Source organism: Carettochelys insculpta, chromosome 21, assembly GCF_033958435.1.
Source record: "Carettochelys insculpta isolate YL-2023 chromosome 21, ASM3395843v1, whole genome shotgun sequence".
Classification (NCBI taxonomy): domain Eukaryota; kingdom Metazoa; phylum Chordata; order Testudines; family Carettochelyidae; genus Carettochelys; species Carettochelys insculpta.
In genome coordinates this window covers 18,705,319-18,724,850 of record NC_134157.1, presented here as the reverse complement: position 1 = coordinate 18,724,850, position 19,532 = coordinate 18,705,319, and the positions used below count along the sequence as shown (strand labels likewise).

General features: G+C 50.6%; 1 protein-coding gene across 1 annotated transcript in view; it reads left to right on the top strand.

The window, feature by feature from the left end:
• The first annotated feature begins 5,378 nt into the window (after positions 1 to 5,378).
• The window catches only part of DIPK1B (divergent protein kinase domain 1B), a 41,081-nt gene continuing 26,927 nt past the window's right edge, over positions 5,379 to 19,532 (top strand). Inside the window, exons 1-2 of the mRNA XM_075015111.1 lie at positions 5,379 to 5,652; positions 13,056 to 13,190. Of these exons, the coding sequence (XP_074871212.1) occupies positions 5,590 to 5,652; positions 13,056 to 13,190 (198 nt within the window). The 5' untranslated portion in view covers positions 5,379 to 5,589. The remainder of the gene's footprint in view (positions 5,653 to 13,055; positions 13,191 to 19,532) is intronic.

Genomic DNA, 19,532 nt, shown 5'->3' with positions numbered 1-19,532 from the left:
TAAATCTCCAGCAGAAGAATGAGAATGTCTGACAATTAATAGTGACCAGAGAGTGCAGGAGTGAGGGAAAGACCAAGAGGCATACCTCTGTGAAAGCAGGATGCTGCTGGAGTCCAAGGCAGGGCAGTTTGCTAACACTCAGGGGGTGGTTTTATTATGTTTTAGGGGCTCCGTGTACTCCAAGTGGCCACGCTGGTGGTTTTTTGCAGGTAGAACAGATTGCAGGTCACCTGTCAATAAAATTGCAAAACAAGGATGACTGTTATCATCTGGCTGCAGGGGGGTGGGGGGAGCTGGGAGTGTGGCAGAAGAATATTATGCTTTACCATTTGTGATGCAAAAGGCTTAAGAGAGAGTGCACACAATAGCATGGAGATTGCTTCACAGATTCCTGAGTCAATAAGGATCAGACAACTGTCAGGTAATTGATCATCTCATAGAACAGGAAGAAACCTCGAGAGGTCATTGAGTCCAGTCCCCTGCCCTCGTAGCAGGACCAAGCACCATCCCTGACAGATTTTTTTTTTTAAATCTAACCTGCCCCAGATCCTTGAAAGCCCCCTCAAGGACTGAGCTCACAAGCCTGGGTTTACAAGGCCAATGCTCTAACCACAGAGCTACCCCTGTGAAGAGAACAACCCCAAGATCCAAAGCAAAGTTCTGGATGATGCATTCGGAACATGGCCAGTTCCTGCCTTCGTGATCCCAGTTTAGGCTGGGGCAGCACATCATGGGATAACCAGGCCATAATCTGATCTAGGTGGATGGGGGGACTGAGTGTGTGTGAGTGTGAATGCATGAGTGACTGAACACACCATGGATCCCTCTTACTCCAAACAGCTGGTTCCTGACAACTTCCCAGACCCATTTGGGACCATTGTTCTGTTTCACTGGGAGGGCCTCGTCTGTCCCCACAAACCAGTACCTAGATAACTTTCCTTGTACCAATAGCAACTGCTGTGCTTCCCTGCACACATTTCCTCCTAGGGGAGTTCTCTAGATTTCCACTGACACAAATTAATCTGGCTTGCAACCAAAGCAACTCTGCTACGGGGAGTTAAATTGGTTTAGTAGCAGCTGGAATGCATCCCATTTCCAATTTAACTAAACTTGCGCAAGTAGGTATCCAACTGCTGTCCAACACTGCACTGCGGAATTGATCTGTCTGGTTACCTTTCTATACTCTGCTGCTCTGGGAGCAGCTGGTCCAGCTCAGCTGTCAATCACCTGTTTTAATTGCTCTGGTAAATGCATTATGCTAGGCATAGGCCCAGCTCTGTTCCAGATTTCTGGGGACTTTCTGAAGCAAACCACATGAGTTTCACCAGTGAGCCTAGTGAACTACCAGGCCTGAGCATCGACTGCACAGAACTCCTAGAAGTCCTGTCCTCCGTGAACCTGCAGTCAAACCTGGGCTGGATTCACCAGCAGCCGTCTGTTCTCTGAGGGTACTGCCAAAGTTCTGAAGAGGAATCGTGATTGGATGTTGCCAAGACACTATGGCCTTGACTCCAAACCCTGGATCCAAACATGCTGCAAATATGGGACTGTCTGATCTCTGAATTCGGGAGCCAATCCTCTTTTTGCAGTTACTTCCCTGTCTTTCTAACAGTTTCATCAGAAACCCAGAGGTACTTGAGGTTGAGGTGTTTGAAAGCTCGATCGAGTCTTGGTCTTTTGGATGACGCCACCATTTGTAATGACGCAGGCAAAGGGACCGATCCTACAAGGTGCTGAGTACTTCCTGAGAGAAGCTGAGTGCTCTCAACTCTCACTGCGCTCAATAGTCTCAGAGGGGCAGCCAGGTTAGTCTGTAGCTTCACCAATAACAAGCAGTCCTGTAGCACCTTAGAGACTAGCAATGGATTAGGTCACGAGCTTGCACGGATAAACTCCCTTCTTTCAGTTTTACCCACGAAAACTCATGATCTAATTCACTGTTAGTCTCTACGGTGCTACAGGACTGTTTGCTATTTGTGCACTCAAGAGGTGAATTGTAGATGTTAGGACCAGAAGGGTCCATTATGATCATCTAGTTTGACCTCAGGACCTCACAGGATCAGGCCCTAAAATAGGGGTAGGAAATTCTCATGCTTAAGGATACAATAACCTGAATAGCAGGTGTACTTCGGGGTGTGGGAGAAGGGTGGAGTGATGGTTTCCTCTGAAACATCAAGTGTTGCCCAATGGTGGAGGTAATTAGCACATAAACTCATCTGGCATGGCATGGCATTCTGTTTTCCCACACTGCAAGTGACATGGGCAAGGTGCTTTTTAAAGCTCTTTTTTCACTCACAGGGCTGACTTTGGGTAAGCAGTTCTACTGGCTCCATGAAATATGTTTAGACTTCTTCAGTGTGGTCTATACCAGAGGTCTCAGATGATCTCTTTTTGTGTGAAGAGAAATACCTGCTGCTTGGGACATTCGACACTTTCCCTGCTTGTACTGGAGGTTTCTGTACAATCCTCTTTCTGCCCTCTATGTTTTTCGTAAAATGGTCTCTTAAAAGAAACTTTGAGGGAATTCTCTATTTTCCTGGGCCAATTAAAACTAAAGATTAAATGGGCAAATTCCCACGAATCACACCAATCATTGGACCATAGGAAACTGAGTAATTTAGGGCTCCAGATAGCATATGTGGCTGTTAATCCAGGCTTGTTACGAAAAGGATGCTATTAACTACTACTTTAAAATTCCCAGTGCAGATGTTGCCCTAAAATCTTCCTAGGGGTTTCAAAACTGTGCATGAATAGAACAATTTTTTATATTAAGAGCAAAATTAAATAAACAGGGTGTTTTATTTATTTGTTAATTTAAGCACATCCCTAGAGTGGTATGAACTTACACAACAGCAACTTTGTGCTAATATATAAGAACTAGAACGAAAAACTGACTAGAAACCAATGGCAAACTAAAGTGAAATTGAACAAAGTCTGGTTTCAAAGTCCACTTTGAGAGAAGTGTAAAAATAAACTAATAGCTTAAACAGTGAAAAGGAAGGTAGATTCAAAACAAAACAACAAGAAAACTAGCTGGATAGGGTTAATAAAGGAAAGTGCAACTAGTAACTCAGGCGAGCAATTATTTTCAAAAACATGATTTTTAACTTTCATGTCTAACCTTACCTATGTTATTTCTGGCTGCTGCTTTTTCCTTCCTTGTATATTATCAACTCACTGGGGTGGGAATGGTCTTTATCTACCAGTTTGTACCATCTCTGGCTCAATAGGGCTTCTATGTAATAAAAATAACAGTAATTAATATTGTTATCAGTGTGCAGTTATTTTCATAAGATGAAAGAAAGAAACTTGGAGTTTGGTTTCGTCTTACAGGGAAGGAATTTTCTCCTAGGTCGGATTGGCAGAAACCCGGAGTTCATTTTGCTTCTTCTTCAGCATGGGACACAGATAACTTTCTGATTTGTACTAGACTAATTGTGGACTCTGTGCAATTGAAGTCTTTAAAAAAAATTTGAGAACTTCTGTAACTCAGTCAGAGGCTATGGGCCTACTACAGGAGTGGGTGGGTGAGATTCTGCTGCTGGATTTGCAGGAGGGCAGACTATAATTGCCATGGTCCGTTCTGGCTCTGAGAACTGCTCTGTGAATTTTCTATGGCGTGGGACACAAAGTGTGAAATAGGCAGTACTGACAACATTCTCAGAGGTCACTTACGGTAAAGAGGGCAGGGTCCCTGTGCTTTTGTACGCAATATGTAAATTATGGGTTAGAAAATCAGTGTCTTTATCAGGCTTGCCAACATGCAGGGTGCAGGGGCAAAGGGGCCAGGTGTCCTGGGGCCAGGCTTTTCAATGGGGCCCGGAGCACTGGTTGCAGCCTTTGCTATTGGAGGAGCAGTGGGTGCTGTGTGGGGTTCTCTGCTCAGTGTCTCCCTCTGGTGACTTCATTTTAAACCAGTGACCTGCACTTCCCCCCCTTTTCTCATTGGTTTTCTCAAAAACTCAGCTTCTGAATCCAAAAGCCCCTCCCACCAGGCTGGGGGCGGGGCCTTAGCAGCATTCAAATAGTACTTTGGTGGCAACAGCGGCGAATACTCCCAGCCCTTTTGAAGTGCCAGGGCAGCGCTGCTCCACGAGGCGGGAGGGGATGGGAGGATGGAAACCAGTGCCATGCGCCAGGCAGTGCTAAAAGCTGTCTGCTCTAGGCCCCACCCCTTCTGGAGGTGCAGAGCCAGGCTCCCCTCCCCACTTCCCCGGGTGTCCCCAGTGACTGTCAGCCCCGCTGGTCTGTCCTGAAACCCTTTGTCAGCTACCAACATTATTTCCAGTTGAATATCTTGCCTGGAAAGTCCGTTGGGAACACATTTGTGGGCATACTCTGCAGTTAAATGAGGCCTCCGATGAGCTAGTTATGTGCTCTGGTGATGAGGGCCATATGGGTCTGCTTGAAAGGGCAGGTGTGAATCAACGTCTCCCCTCGTTGCCCCACAGCTTTGCAATGGGACCCATGAGTGCGGACTCCTTGGGGGCCAGGGCTAGTGGATGTGGTTGCAAGACAAGCCAGGCGGGAGCCATTTAAGGAGCTGGCAGAGACCTGGGTTGCAGCAGGGCAATACCTGCAAGAAATTTTACCTTCACCCCTGGTCGGACCACTTTGGGGTGCTCTACAAGCCCACGCCCCCCTCCGCAAAAGGAGAGGGGGAAAACTCATTGAGCTGGCAGTGGGCCTATCTGCCCGGCCAGAGGAACCTTGTGTAATGGGGGCCGGAGACCCTGGCATGAAAAGAAACCCAGGCCTGGCTTCCCCTCTGCCAGGCTGCGCTACAGGCCTGGCCCCTGAGCTCATCTCCCCCAGTGGGCGCCCGAACAGCCTCGCTCGACTCTCCTCCAGACCCAGCAGGCAGAGGGGGAGCCAGTGGCCGGTTAACATCAGTGCAAAAGGGGCAGTGGCCCCAGGCGTGAGCAGCCCCCAGGCTCCACAGCTCCCTTGTGTTTGAACTATTCACTTTCACAGCACTGCAGAAGTGTCAGCCGCCCTTGGCGGGCCAGGGAGGTGCCTGGCGTCTCCTGGGGCCCCCGGAGTTGTGAGAAGCACGGACAGGTTGTTAAAAGCACAACTAATGACGTTTGACACAGTGGGGGGGGGGGGAGTCTGTGCCGCGCCAGGGCCCCACCGGCTCTTACTCGGCCCCTGCAGGGAAGAGCTGAGGACGCTCACAGCTCAGCGCAGCCGCGGGGGGAGAGGCGTGAAACCTCCGCCCCCCACCCGCTTTGCTATCGGCCGTCAGAAACCCTCCCATCGCCTTTAACTGCAGCTCGGCCGCGCGCTGGGAAGCCGGGAGCATCGCGGCGGCTCCAGCCTGCTGCCCATGCTCCAGCCCGGGGCAGGCGCGCGGGGGGTCCCCGGGGCCCGGCCAGGGGGGAGCGGGGCTTGATCGCGGGCAGCCCCGCGCCCCCAGCGCCGCGCGGCAGGGGGATGCGCCAGCCGCAGGGGGAGCGGCCGCCCTCGCCCCTCGCCGCCCCGGTGCGGCCGCCCAGCAGCCGGGCTCGGTAGAGCGCCCCCCAGCCCCGCTGCGGCTGCAGCCCCCGGCGCCGAGGAGGGCTCTCGGGGCGCATCCGGCCGGGCAGCATGAGGCGGCTGCGGAGGCTGGTGCATCTGGTGCTGTTTTGCCCGCTTTCCAAGGGCTTGCAGGTGAGCACGGGGGAGGGGGGCTGCCTGGGGTCCCCAGATGGGCATAACCCCCCGCACAGCTCAGCCCCTGCCCGACCCTGCTGGGCCCTGAGCCACCCGGTGCAATTCGGGGACGGGATTTGATAAATAAAGGGGGTGTGGGTTTAAACCCCCCCCCCGCACCCCAGCACTCCCCAGGGCAGTGGTTCCCACCCTGGGGTCCGGCCCGCAAGGTCGTGGCAGGGAGTGTGTGAAAAAAGATGCATAAAAATCAGCATGGAAAATAGATGGGGGGGTCCACAAATGGTTTGGGGGGTGATTGGGTGTCTGCACTGGTGAAAAGGTTGGGGACCACGGCCCCGGGGAATGCCAAGCAGGGGGAGATTGACCCAGAGTTCATTTCACGGCTCCTGCGGCCCTTGTCGGGCAGGGAGAGAGTGCTGCAAAACTGTGGCTGTTTGGTTCTGTGTGCGTATGAGGGATGGATGGATGGGAAGCGTCTGATGAAACCCTTCCCTGCTCATTTCCTTCTCCCTGCAGAGTGCTGGTTTCCCTGAAAAACCACCAGCCCTGTGAGCTGTGAGTCACTGTGGTTTCCCCTATCCCGAATTTGCCCTGAGGATTTTGTATTGTATTTTAATTTGGTAAGACTGATGGTTTCCCAGGGGTGGCCGGAGCGGGTCAGACTGGAGGGGACCTTTGCCCGTCTGTGTCTGACCCTGCTGGGAAAATGAGATCTCAGATGCGCATATAATGCAAAAAGCAAACAGATGCACGTTCAGCTCCAGCACCACAAAGCTTAGAGCTAGATCCAAAGCTTGTTGAAATCAATAGGAGCCTTTCCACTGACTCCAATGGGCAGTGGGTCTTGCCCTTAATCCACAGGTTTGCAGGGGATATTTTGACCACTAACACTTCCCCTCAACCCCTGCTTGTTTTTGAATATATTCCTAGATTATTCTATGTGGGGTAAATATGGACCAGCCTGGCACATCAGTTGCATAACAGGAAGTTGAATGAGAAGCCTCATGCTGGGAAGAATTCATATTGCCTTCAGATAGCATGTGAGAGCCAGTTAATCAGTCAGTTCATCCATAAATAACTGCACAAACCAAGTAGCAGAGGGGTAGCTGTGTTAGTCTGCGTCCGCAAAAACAAGGAGAAGTCCTGTGGCACCTAATAGACTAGCAGATATATTGGAGCACAAACTTTCATGGGCAAAGACTACATGCATTTGACGAAGTGGGTCTTTGCCCACTAAAGTTTATGCTCACAAAAATCTGTTAGTCTATAAGGTGCCACAGGGCTTCTTCTTGTTTTTGCATAAGCTAATGCAGCAACTTACCAGTCTAGAATGATTATTTTCTTGGCGTGCCTGTGGAACTGGTTTGAAAGTCTGGTTCATAGAAGAGAATGGAGGGCTAGGGGTGAGCATCTCCCAGGCGGTCCTTGGAATGGCAGGGGATAGAGGTAAGCAGCAGAACTTGATGTTCTGACTCAAGCAAAACTCCCAGGGGATTTCCTCGAAAATGAGCAGGATTGGGATCTTGCAGATTTTTGAAGGTGTGTGGGGGATGTGCAACTGGAGAGCAGAAGTTCCCCAGCTGTGAATGTTCAAGCAGCAGAAGTCAAACGGAAGCTGGCAATGAGGCTTGTCTTTTTGGGTGGCCATGAGAGAGCAGGAGCAACCGCAGACACACTTGCTTATATGTTGGCTTGGATGGAAAATGGGCTAATGCCAGGAGGAGAGCACCAGGGCACCTCCTCCCCCAGGGGGAGAAGTAGGAAGGCCAGTGGAGAAGACGAGAGGCCTGGCAGGGAAACGGAGAGAAAGAAACCCAGCCAAGCCCAAAAGGCTGAAAGACCAGTTAGAGAAAAAAGTTTTCAATGGTGGCAGATCAGTTCCTCCAGAATGATGGGTCCTCCCCAACAACCTCCCCCTTGATCCCTCTTTGACCAGAGCCATCCCCATCCCTGAAGGGGAGAGCTGATGTGCAGGCTTAGGTCAGCCCCTGTCACCAAAGCCTGCGGGAAGTCACAACGGGACTCGCTCCTTTTAGTCCTGGTCTCCGTGGCACAGGGGCTCTGACCTGCCTGCGCTCTTCTTTCCATGATGTGTTCAACCATGGCACTGAAGTGGGCGTTGGGGGACATTGCGCATGAGGAGCAGCGTGGGCTGTACACACCGTGGCGCAGAACAGAAACGTTTGTGCGTTTTAGCCAGCCATTTTGCCTGTGCCTGGCTCCTCCTGGGCCAGCTGTGCAGCTCTGACGCTCCTTAGCAGCCCTTTGCGCTGGCATTAGGATTAGTGCTGGAGTTATTTTTTTTGAGCACTCACTGCATTAACCCTACAAGGCAGGTTCAAGAGATCAGCATAGCTGGTGAAGGGCCAAACCCAGCTCAGCTGCTTTGCATAAGAGGTCTCACTGACATTGTAAAGGCTTGATTCTCTTGGCCCTGCACCTTGTGCCATCAGTTATACTTAGGCAAAAGGGGCCAGGTCCTCAGATCTGTCCCCAGATATCCCCCATCTATTTAATCTCATCTAGCTATCCCTAGACACGCTGCATTGGCTATCAAGCCCTGTAGATGTAAATTGCAGCGGTGCTCATTTGCAGCAGCTGAGGATGCCCAGGGAGGGCAAAGTTGGGAGTAAAATGCTGCAACCAGCATGAGTATCGGATTCTGATTTGATTGCATTTCATGCTGCCTTTCCCCAGGTGCATGTGCTGCCGTAAGGCACCAGGCAGTGCAGAAGGTGCCTCTGGGCATCAGTGCATTGTGCAGGTGATGTGAGCACATCTGATTTTGATCCCCTTCACCGAACTGCAGGATCAGAAATCTGATGCAGACAGAAAGGCACTGGATACTCATTGGCTTGGGAACCGCTGTTGGTGGGAGCCTGGTGTGAACCGATAATGGCCCTGAGCTGTATGTCTTGTTTGAGATGCCATGTTTTGCTTTTTTAAAATATTTGCCTGCGGTACAGTTTGCTCCTTTAATGTAAGAGGCACGGCAAATCTCATGGACAAATCCTTACTTTCTCTCTCTGCCAGCAAGGCTGGACAGCGGCAGCGATAAAGCATCACAGAAAGAGGCTTTTTCCTCTAACAGTGAACTCCGTTAGAATCAGGGGAAAAACAGTATTATCTCTAAAGCTACTCAACACCATCTCCATCTTCAGTGTGTGTGTGTGTGTTGGGTGGGGGGCTATAGCTGAGAACTGCTGGCTCATCTTATCTGGCTTCCTGTAACAGATTTAAAGAAAACGTATAGACACGCAGGCCAAGGGGGTCGAATATTTGAAAAGAGCCAGAATTATATGGGTGATTAACCTATATTATGCTGGAAGGATGCTGAGTTTAGAAGGAACTCGTGCACTCGGTGAAATAAATGTCAGTCCACTAGGAAGGCCCAGCAGAGAAGAAAACAGATGGCGGAACTGGGTCTCTTCATTTGATCACTCACTTGCTGCTTGGGCCAATGCAACAGCGGCACTTTGCAGAGAGAGCTGCCTTTTCCTGTACCCGTAGTTGACGCGTTATTTCTTGCTAGATTCTGCAGGATCCCCCTTTTAAAGGATAATTTAGGCCCCATTTCTCCTTTAACGCTCATTGGGGTCCATTAATTTTTCCAGTAAAGGATGTAAGTAGGAGCTTGAAGAGTGCAAGGAGTGGCATAGTGAACCCTTAATGTCTCCCCTTGCCTTTACACTTGCTTTGCTAATTCTTTCTTGTGCAGATTTCTCTCTCTATTAGCCAAGACTGTGGCAAACTCCACTCTCTTTAACATTCACCTTGTCCTCCGTGATTCTTCCCTTTCCTTTCCTCATGTTTTTGTTTTTTTCCTTATTCCTGCTAATCCATCTCCCAGTGAAGGCACCGGTGAAACTTTGCGACTGTCAGAGATCATAGAATCATAGAACATTAAAACCAGAAGGGACCCTGAGAGGTCATCAAGTCCCTGCCTTTACTGCACGACCAAGCACTGTCTAGACCATCCCTAATAAGTCTCTCTCTAACCTGCTCTTAAATATCTCCAGTGATGAAGTTTCCACAGCCTCCGCAGGCAATTTATTCCTGTGTTTAACCACCCTGAGAGTTAGGAAGATTTTCCCAATGTCCAACATAAACCTCCCTTGCTGCAGTTTAAGCCCATTGCTCCTTTCCTATCCTGAGAGGCCAAGGAGAACCATTTGTCTTCCTCCTCCTGGTGACCCTCTTTTAGGTACTTGAAAACTGCTATCAAGTCACCCCTCAGTCTTCTCTTTTCTAAACTAAACAAGCCTGGTTCCTTCAGTCTTCCCTCGCAGCTCACGTTCTCTAGACCTTTAACCATTCTTCTTGCTTGTTAGCCTCAGCGCAGGCTCTTCTGCATTATCACTCCGCCAGCTTACACAGTGCACCCGTTGAGATGAGAAATCCTGGCCCATGGACAATACCAGCCCATGGTGCCCTGCAGGCTTTTAAGACTGAGGAACAGAACAGTCCTCACCCCAGCCATTCCCTCCACCTGGGTAAAGGAAGTGTTTTATTATGCCCGCAAAGGTACTCAGGGTGGTGGGGGAGATTCTAGTAGTAGCTTCTTCTCAGAGGGTTCCCAGAAGCCTTCTGTCCCTCTCCCACCACTGTGGGGATACTCTTGGCTCTCAACATCCGTGTGCTCGGCAGCGTTCCCTGTAAGCAAAGCGCTCACCAAGGAGAGAGGCAGGTGCTGCACAGCTGATAAGCAGCGCGCCCACAGCCGGCAGCTTGTGTTTCTGTTGATGGTGCACATAAAAAACGTAGTCCGCCCAGAGATGGAAAAAATCAGAGGGAACATTGGTGCTCAGTATTCCCTGCTCTGCCTGAGCAAATTCCGGCTTTTCCAGACAGACATCAGCTCTGTTTGCTTAGATGATCCGAAGACATTCCTTCATAAAAACTCCTCCATCAGTTGTCCTGGGTCGGTTTGACATCACTACACTTACGCGAGCGGAAAAATAACCAGATTAACTTGGCCACGCTAATGTTTTGGCTTTCCAAAGAACTCTAGTCAAAGAGCATGTGGCTTTACAAATGTTTGGGCTTTGCCCACGGAAGCTCATGCTCCAAAATATCTGTGAGTCTATAAGGTGCCACAGGACTTCTCATTGTTTTTGGCCTCAACTGAGCAAAATTCCTGTGGAAGCCTCCTCCCGTGGCTGAATTGTGCAGGAGTATGCAACTCTTACAAGCTTACCCACATCATGGTTGTAGCTTGCCATGCCTGCAGTTCAGTGTTGTAGGTGATCCAAGCAGGACATCAGCAAAATCAGATGCTAAGAGCTGGAACAGCAACAGCAACAAGCAGGAGGACCTTGCTCACTGGTCTGACTTCTAGACTGAACACCCAGTCTCAAAGTCCCATTATCAGACCCCCGCGAGATCCAACGGATGCAGCCGAGTACAGGTTGAACCTCTCTAGTCTGGCAACATCCATAATCCGGCATGATTTTAGTTAGCCAGATGACAACCACTTATCATGGGTGCAGCCAACTTTCCTGTGGTCCCATAAAGTTTGTTTCCAGCCACCAGTCCTGGCTGTCAGTGTTCAGTGCTGTTATTTAGCTGTAATTTACCCCATCAGAGCCCAGTAAGCAGTGGAAGGTTTGGTAATGCTGCTAGACAATACTGACCTCCTGTGGTCCAGCAAATTCGCTTGTTCAGCACCAGTCGGGTCCTGAGGGTGCTGCACTAAACAGCTACAGCCTGTATGAAACTGCAACTGGAAAGCCCCATTTGCTGGTGGTACATATGAGTCTTTATTGAGTACAGCTCTTTTTAGATCTTAAATGCAACTCGGTCAAATAAGAATTGCCACAAATTGTTTGCATTTGAAAACTCCTCATGGTAATCAGAGTCCACTATTTTTACAGACATTCATTAGTGGCAATTCTTTTGATGGCGAAGTAAGGCCTGCTAACGAAGGGCTTTTGTAGGTTGATTCACACCTTGGTATTTGCAATTAGCGAACAATGCATCAAGACGTACTCAAACCTAGATGCCTTCACACTTGTCTGCAAATTAGTTTGGAAATAGTTATTCTGATTGTACTGAAATAATGTAACTAACTACCGCCACATTTTTGCCCGTTTACTGCAGCAGGTCAGAAAACCGTATGGCGTTCACACAGCTTAAGGAGGCGCAGGCAGCCCAATAATTAGAATTCATTAGTGACTTTGGAAAACTTAATGGGCCTAATTCTCCGCTGATGTAGACTGGTGTAAATCTGTTGGGATCATTCGGCTGTGCCCTTATGTGAATGCATTTGGATTAGTTATTTCCAGTTTGGCTGGTTATTTCACTGGACACAATGGGTCAGATTCACACCGATGTGACTCTCTGCTGAGTTGGATCAGTGTGTTTGTAATCTTTGCTGGAGACCCTGACACAACATCACTGAGTGGGCACAGAGAAACCAGTAAGAGAGACATTGGCTGGTTTTTTAAAGCATGTTTTCTGAATGCTCTGAAGCTCAGCTGGAAACACACAAATGAAATAACAAAATGAACAATTAACAAAGTGATTCTGGGTGTAGGGGGAAGTTCTCACCATTTCCTAAAACCAGGCAGGTCCCTCCGGCTCAGTCTCTCCAGGGAAAGCCTGCAGCAGTAGGTGGGCTTTGAAGCATATATTGAAGGTCAACAAACTTGGCCTCTCAGGGCAGTGTGAAGCATGAGTTCCCAGCCCGGTTATAAAAGCATCTGACTGTTCTGCCTGGCGTGCTTTCAGGTCAAGGCAACTGCAGCAGTGGAAAAGGGGAAAGACTCCTGCTCTCTCCTCCTGCTCCTTCCTTCCAGACCCAGAGGCCCCAGGGACCCAGTCTCCAGCTGGTGTTAGTTGATGTCAATTAGCAGTGCTCCCCTGACTTCAGTGGCCAAGTTCTACCAGTGAAGGCTCTGGAATAATTGGCCCTACAGAGGGAAGCCCAGGCCTCATTGTACAAATTGATCTGGCCAGAACCTTAATACTGCAGCTCCCGGCAGCGACTCACCCATGCCACTTGCTTGTGTTTTATCAGACCCTTAGAGGAAGGAGGACAATGATGCCCCCATGGGACCCAAATTCTCTTCTCTGTCCTTCCTGCTTTTTTGTTATTTGCATTGCAGTTGTGTCCAGAGGTGGTGACCTGGGGTCACAGCCTGCATCGCGCTCGGTGCTGTGCAAACTTCTCTGCAGACGCTACTGCGGCGCAAATAACCAATGGCTGTCCCTGCCCCAGAGAGCTCACAGTTGAAGCTCTGCTGGGCAACATCTAACTCAACCTTTGGTGTAAATCCATTGGGAGAAATGACCACTTGGAGCGTAACAAGTGATGGATATCTGCGACCACTTGCAAGCATTAGTCTTCATGTTCCTTGTGTTCAACGCTGGCATCTTTCTGTTGTTTTTCCCCCCCACAGAGTCGACTCCCTGGCATCAAAGTGAAATACCTTTTCCTTGCCTGGCTGGGCGTCTTCGTGGGCAGCTGGGTGGTGTACATGCATTACTCCTCCTATTCCGAACTGTGCCGAGGTCACGTCTGCCGGATGATAATCGTGAGTGCTGGCCACTTTCGCTTGCCCCTGCTGCTGTGTTTCAGATCTGTGTGTTTTCCCCAGCCCTTGGGAAGGGGAACGGGTGATGTGAGACATTGGGAGGCAGCAGGCCTGCTGATGGGGGTGGGGTAGAGGGGACAGTTGCCTTGGAACCTGCTGATACAAAAGGGCCTGGGGCTCCGGGCCACTGCTGCTGCTGTTACAGGAGTGGCCACAGACAGAACCCCAGGCCCTTCACATCACTGGTGTGCAGTGTACTCTGGCAGCTCTCAGGGCTGGCTAGGGGGTGGGAGAGCCAGTGTGGCACTGAGGGGTGGCTGCCCCAGTCCTGCCCATTCCACCAGAGGCCCCCGCCCCTTCCAGGAGCTCGGATCCCTGGGCTCCGGCGTGTCTCACAGTCCCACTGGGAGACAGCGTCATCGAAGCAGGGGAGCGAAATTGGAAGTCCCGGCTGTGTTGTACCGTGGCAGCCGGTCACTGTAACTGGCTAGCACTTTAGCACATTTTGGGGGTTCTTGAGGATAAAAGGGGACATATATACAAGTAAGAGAGGAGGCTTATTAGTGTCAGATCCGGTCCTGTGGTTTATCATAGAATACTAGGACTGGAAGGGACCTTGAGAGGTCATCAAGTCCACCCCCTCCGCCCTCATGGCAGGACCAAATAGTGTCTAGACCATCCCTGATAGACATTTATCTAATCTGTTCTTAAATATCGCCAGAGATGGAGATTCTACAACCTCCCTAGGCAATTTATTTGAGTGTTTGACCACCCTGACAGTCAGGAAGATTTTTCTAATGTCCAACCTAAACCTCCCTTGCTGCAGTTTAAGCCCATTGCTTCTTATTCTATCCTCAGAGGCCAAGAAGAACAAGTTTTCTCCCTCCTCTTTATGACACCCTTTTAGATACTTGAAAACCACTATCATGTCCCCCCTTAATCTTCTTTTTTCAAACTAAACAAGCCCAATTCTTTCAGCCGTTCTTCATAGGTCGTGTTCTCTAGACCTTTGATCATTCTTGTTGCTCTTTTCTGGACCCTTTCCAATTTCTCCACATCTTTCTTGAAATGCGGTGCCCAGAACTGGACACAATACTCCAACTGAGGCCTAACCAGCTCAGAGAAGAGCAGAAGAATGACTTCTCATGTCTTGTTCACAACACACCTGTTAATACATCCCAGAATCATGTTTGCTTTTTTTATTGTTTGCTGCTGTCATAAGTCTGAGCAAAAAGCAACATGAACTAGTTTTCATCTGCCCTTTTCTTATCCCTTTTGTGTTAAAATTCCAGGGGAGTCATTTGTACTTTCCCTTGGAGGGCAGATAAGACAAAAGTCAGCACCGAAGGGAATGTGGCACCAGATCTGAGCTGATACCACAGGCTAATGCCCAGCAAATTGACAAGTTTATGAAGGGAATGGTTGTGAAGCAGTGTAAAGCACTGGCTTGGCAGGAGTAGAGGTGATGGGGTATCTGGGGACAGAGTTTTGGGTTAATGTGACACTGGAGCTGGGTGCGCTGATTGCCTGTCCCTATGCCACATTACATTACATACCCCGTGGGCGGTGACCCACGCCCACAATGGGCCCACAGTGCCCAGAATACAAGGTGTGCCCCATATATGGCTAGCGAGGAACATATATAAATTCTGCTGGAAGGTGGGAGGGAAGTGGGGGAGTTACCGCGAGTGCTTTGCTGAATTGTGCGTGGAGTATAAGGGAGAGTGAGGTGCCCTGGATTTAGCTGAGTGGATGTTGATAGTAACCCAGCGAATACTTGTTAGTGAGGGCACTTGCCCTACACAGGTGGGCTACTGATATTAATAACTCAGCCTATGTTATGAGGGTGAGTGCCCCATTCCTATGTCCCCAGTGAATTTGGGGGGAAGTAAATATAGAACTGCCCTGGGAATGAAGCCTGAGCTTTCCCCAGGTCTGGCCCTCATCAGGGTTGCTGCGGAACCAAGGCTGCTGGTGGGGGTGAAGTCCGTGGCACTTCTGGTCGTGTCCCACTAAGGTGGGTATTTCAAAGGTGCAAACAGCGGGCAAGGCGGGTTAGGAGAAAGGGGCCCAAATGGGATGGACCGGGAACGATAGGAGGGATCCTGAGAAAGAGTGAGATTTGTTGGACTATGGAAGGCCCAGCCAAGGGAAGTAGTGAAAACCCCATTGCTTGCAGCATGTAATACGAGACTAGAGACCGTGCTGGAGAGGAACAGGGTTGCAGTGGCTGTACTGAACCCTTAGCTCTTCTCCAGTTCAGTTTGGCATGATTCTCTTATTTTTCTGAAGGGAAGGTTCCAGGTTGTTATTCTGTACATTTCATGGTGGTGTCTATGTCTACCAGGCCTGGCCAGGTCCGGTCCTCCCCAAAGACTGGAGTGAGCTCTTTGCACCTGTGTGTGCGAAAAGGGATGCTGCATTTCCCATATTCTCCACTCCCGAATCTATTCAGGTCTCATGGTGGTTGCACTGTTTAGGACACCGGCTTGGGTGAACCTTAGCAGGCTCACAATTAGAGGTCAGTTCTTAAGGGCACATCTATGCTAGACATGAAAGTCAATTGTAGATACACAATTGTACCTATGGCAAGTGTGTAGCTAAAATCAACTTACCTGCAATTGACTTGCCTGGTCTTCTTCACTGAGGGAGGTCGATGGGAGAGATGATGTGGAGGAGTACAGGAGTCAACTGCTGACCCCGACAGGTCGATTTCACACATCCTGACTCTGATTGGCTTGATCTTCTGCGTAGTGTAGACATACCCTCAGAGTTCAGATCCTTTACCTCATTGTCCCAAGCCGTCAGAAGTGGGCTGGTAATCATAGCAAAGATATTTCCTGTAACATTTCAGGTGCTTCAGCTACCAGGCATTGGAGGGGAAATGTCCCTTTTTGTGAGGCTTCCATGTTTCAGAAGTGAAGACCCGGGTACTCGTCTGCTGTGGAGGGTTAGAGTTGTTACAAGTGGCCATGAGTTAGGGAAGTTTCTGTGTTCTCCCCTCTGTAGCCAAATGATGCTGGATGGCTTTTTGCTGGGGATGTGGCTCCTTGTCATTGTGAGAAGGTGATCTGCTGCATATCTAGAGAGCTCTGAGGCCTTCACCCCTTGAACATCTGAGTGCCTCCTACTGAATGAGCTGGCTGCAGGAGGCTCTGGGAATGGAACCTTTCCACATGGGCGGAGATGGCAAGAGCTGAACAGCATAGATTGAGGAACACACAGCAGGGATGCACAGTGAAGGCCGTGTGTGCAGCAGGGCTTATCATTACGCACTCAGCCTCGTGCAGGGCAGAGCCAACCTGGCACTGTTGGGCAGCGAGGACTGTGTGGCCAGCTCCCTTTGCCTGGCTGCGGCCACCCACAAGCTAGGAGCATATGACGAGAAATGATGGCTCAGCCCAGTTTCTGCAAGTTCCTGTTCGGCAGGGTATGCCAAGCAGGAGAGGTGGCTTATGGGCAGAAATGAGGGGAAGTGGCAGTGCCAGGTGCAGCCATGCAGAATCTCAACCTCTTGCACAGCCCCAGGGAGTAGGGGAAAGTAGGGCCAGGAGTGGAGGTGTCTGAGCTGACCTGGGCTTGGCTGCCCTCCTCATCACACTAAGCAGACACGTAGCCACACTCTGCCCTCTTGGCCTCCCTTGTGATAGTCAGGCTGGAGGAGCCTGGAGATGAAAGATGTTCTCGCAGTGAAGGCTCTGGGCTGGGACTCAAGACAGAATCCTGGACATGCAGAACTGGTATGACATCTGGTCTAGTCCCCAGCACTCTTGGGAGGACATCTGGGTTCAAAGCTTCACTCTGCCCCAGGCTCCCTCTGTGCAGAGCAACAACATTCCCTACGTTGGATATGAGACACCTGGTAAAATTACACCTATTCGAGTCAGTTCAAGGGAGGCCAAGAACAATTGTGCAGTCCAAACATTCAAATTAATATCAAGTTGACTGTACCCCTGGGGAAAAGAAATATGTAGCTGGAGCCTGGTTATTCACCTTCTTCTCTCAGGTTTGTATGGGGAGAAGTGAGACACACACACTCCTGTACACCTTGTTCACATGGGGGTGACTGACCATCCCTCCCTGCCCAGCGCTCTCCACCCGATGTGCCTACGTGGGCCCCTGGGGAGGACCCACCTGTCCTGGTGCTCAGTGCTGCATCTTCTCGAGGCCACCAGCCTTGCACTCCCACCCCCACCATCAGCCACTGGACCTCCCTACTCACCGCTGGTGGGTGGGCAACTGGAAAACAAGGATCTGAGCAGCTGTAGGACCCCCCTGTACTGATGGGAGGGGAGACAGGAAATATGGGACAGTTGGCTCGTTTTTTAAAAAAAGTAAGGACACCTGCAGGAAAGCTTAAATATGGGACTGTGTCTTTAAAAACAGGACATCTGGGCTACGTCTACACGTGAAGCTACATCGAAGTAGCTTATTTCGATGTAGCAACATCGAAATAGGCTATTTCGATGAATAACGTCTACACGTCCTCCAGGGCTGGCAACGTCGATGTTCAACTTCGACATTGCGCAGCACCACATCGAAATAGGCGCTGCGAGGGAACGTCTACACGCCAAAGTAGCACACATTGAAATAAGGGTGCCAGGCACAGCTGCAGACAGGGTCACAGGGCGGACTCAACAGCCAGCTGCTCCCTTAAAGGGCCCCTCCCAGACACAGTTGCACTAAACAACACAAGATCCACAGAGCTGACAACTGGTTGCAGACCCTGTGCATGCAGCATGGATCCCCAGCTGCCGCAGCAGCAGCCAGAAGCCCTGGGCTAAGGGCTGCTGCCCACGGTGACCATAGAGCCCTGCAGGGGCTCGAGAGAGAGCGTCTCTCAACCCCTCAGCTGATGGCCGCCATGGCGGACCCCGCTATTTCGAAGTTGCGGGACGCAGATCGTCTACACGGTCCCTACTTCGACGTTGAACGTCGAAGTAGGGCGCTATTCCTATCCCCTCATGGGGTTAGCGACTTCGACGTCTCGCCGCCTAACGTCGAAGTTAACTTCGAAATAGCGCCCGACGCATGTAGCCGTGACGGGCACTATTTCGAAGTTAGTGCCGCTACTTTGAAGTAGTGTGCATGTGTAGACACGGCTCTGGTCACCCTGCCTCTGTGAGGCCTTAGGCAGTCACCACCTCTTGGTAACATGGGGAGAATCTCCTGGGGACTGTCTCAGCCCTGGTTTATGGAGCTCTGACTGGGAGCTTGTGGGCAGCACAAACAAGTAAGGACTTGAGTCACGGCCTTTGCTCTGCAGCATACTAGGCCCTGCTCATCCCTTCTCCCTTTGGGGTGATGTACCCAATGCCCTGCCCACATGCTGGGCAGCCCTTCTCCACTGCGGCAGCCTCGGGATGTGCTGAGCGAGCGTTCCCCTCAAGTGCCCTTCTGTGATCCCTGAGGGCGACGGCTGGCAAGCTGCCTCAGTCCATCCAGTGCTTCTCAGGAGGCTCCTGGGTTTCATTAAGAGACCTCTAATTAGAATGAACCCCCTGGGGTCATCCCAGATGCCCAGTGCATCTCACCTGTGACCTCCCAGTGCCCCACATGTCCAACCTGCAAAGAAGCCCACTTCATATTCACCTGATAGCTGTCACTAGTGGGGAATCAAAGAGTGCCTGTGCCACAGTTAACGTACACGAGCATTTGCTGTGGTGTAATGAGGCGTAGATGCTGGAGAATTTTCTGCTTCGCTGGCTCACTTCTTACGGCCTTCTTAACCCCATTAACACTTGCCGAGCTTTGCTTTGGCTTAGCTCACCTCTGCTCTCCCCCATCCTTCCGTGATGAAAATAACAGTGTTCTCCAGAGTCAGTAGTAGGGAAGGCCGATGGAACCCCAGAGCTGGGGCTGGGCCCCCTCAGATCTCCTTTAAAAAGGAGTAACTCCCTTCCCCTTCTCACAGTCCAGGTGCCAGGATAGGCATCGGGCTTGGCCCCAGCTCTTCAAGCTGCTCTTCTGAGCCTGGGACCTCAGGAATGTGACAGAAGCAGCCCCCTCTCCTGTGCACTCAGCCATGGTGGCAGCAGTGTTTGGCACGTGGGGAAGAGGAGGCACAACATCACTCAGTGCGATGGTCTCAAGCAACGAAAGCAAGTTGCAAATGTTGCCGTCTTCTAATGTGACATCGTTCCACAGCTTTCTCCCTCACCTCCTGCTCCTGAGCCCTCTGCCCTAAAACCCAGCCCTTGCCATGTGGCCACTGTCCTAGACAGGCTTCTGAGCTCCAACCCATTTAGTTCCTGGAGCTCCAGCCACTGAAGCATCAGCCAAGGTGAGGACCATGGGGAAGGCAGCAGGTCCCCTCCACTCTGCATTTCCCCTTTTCTCTGC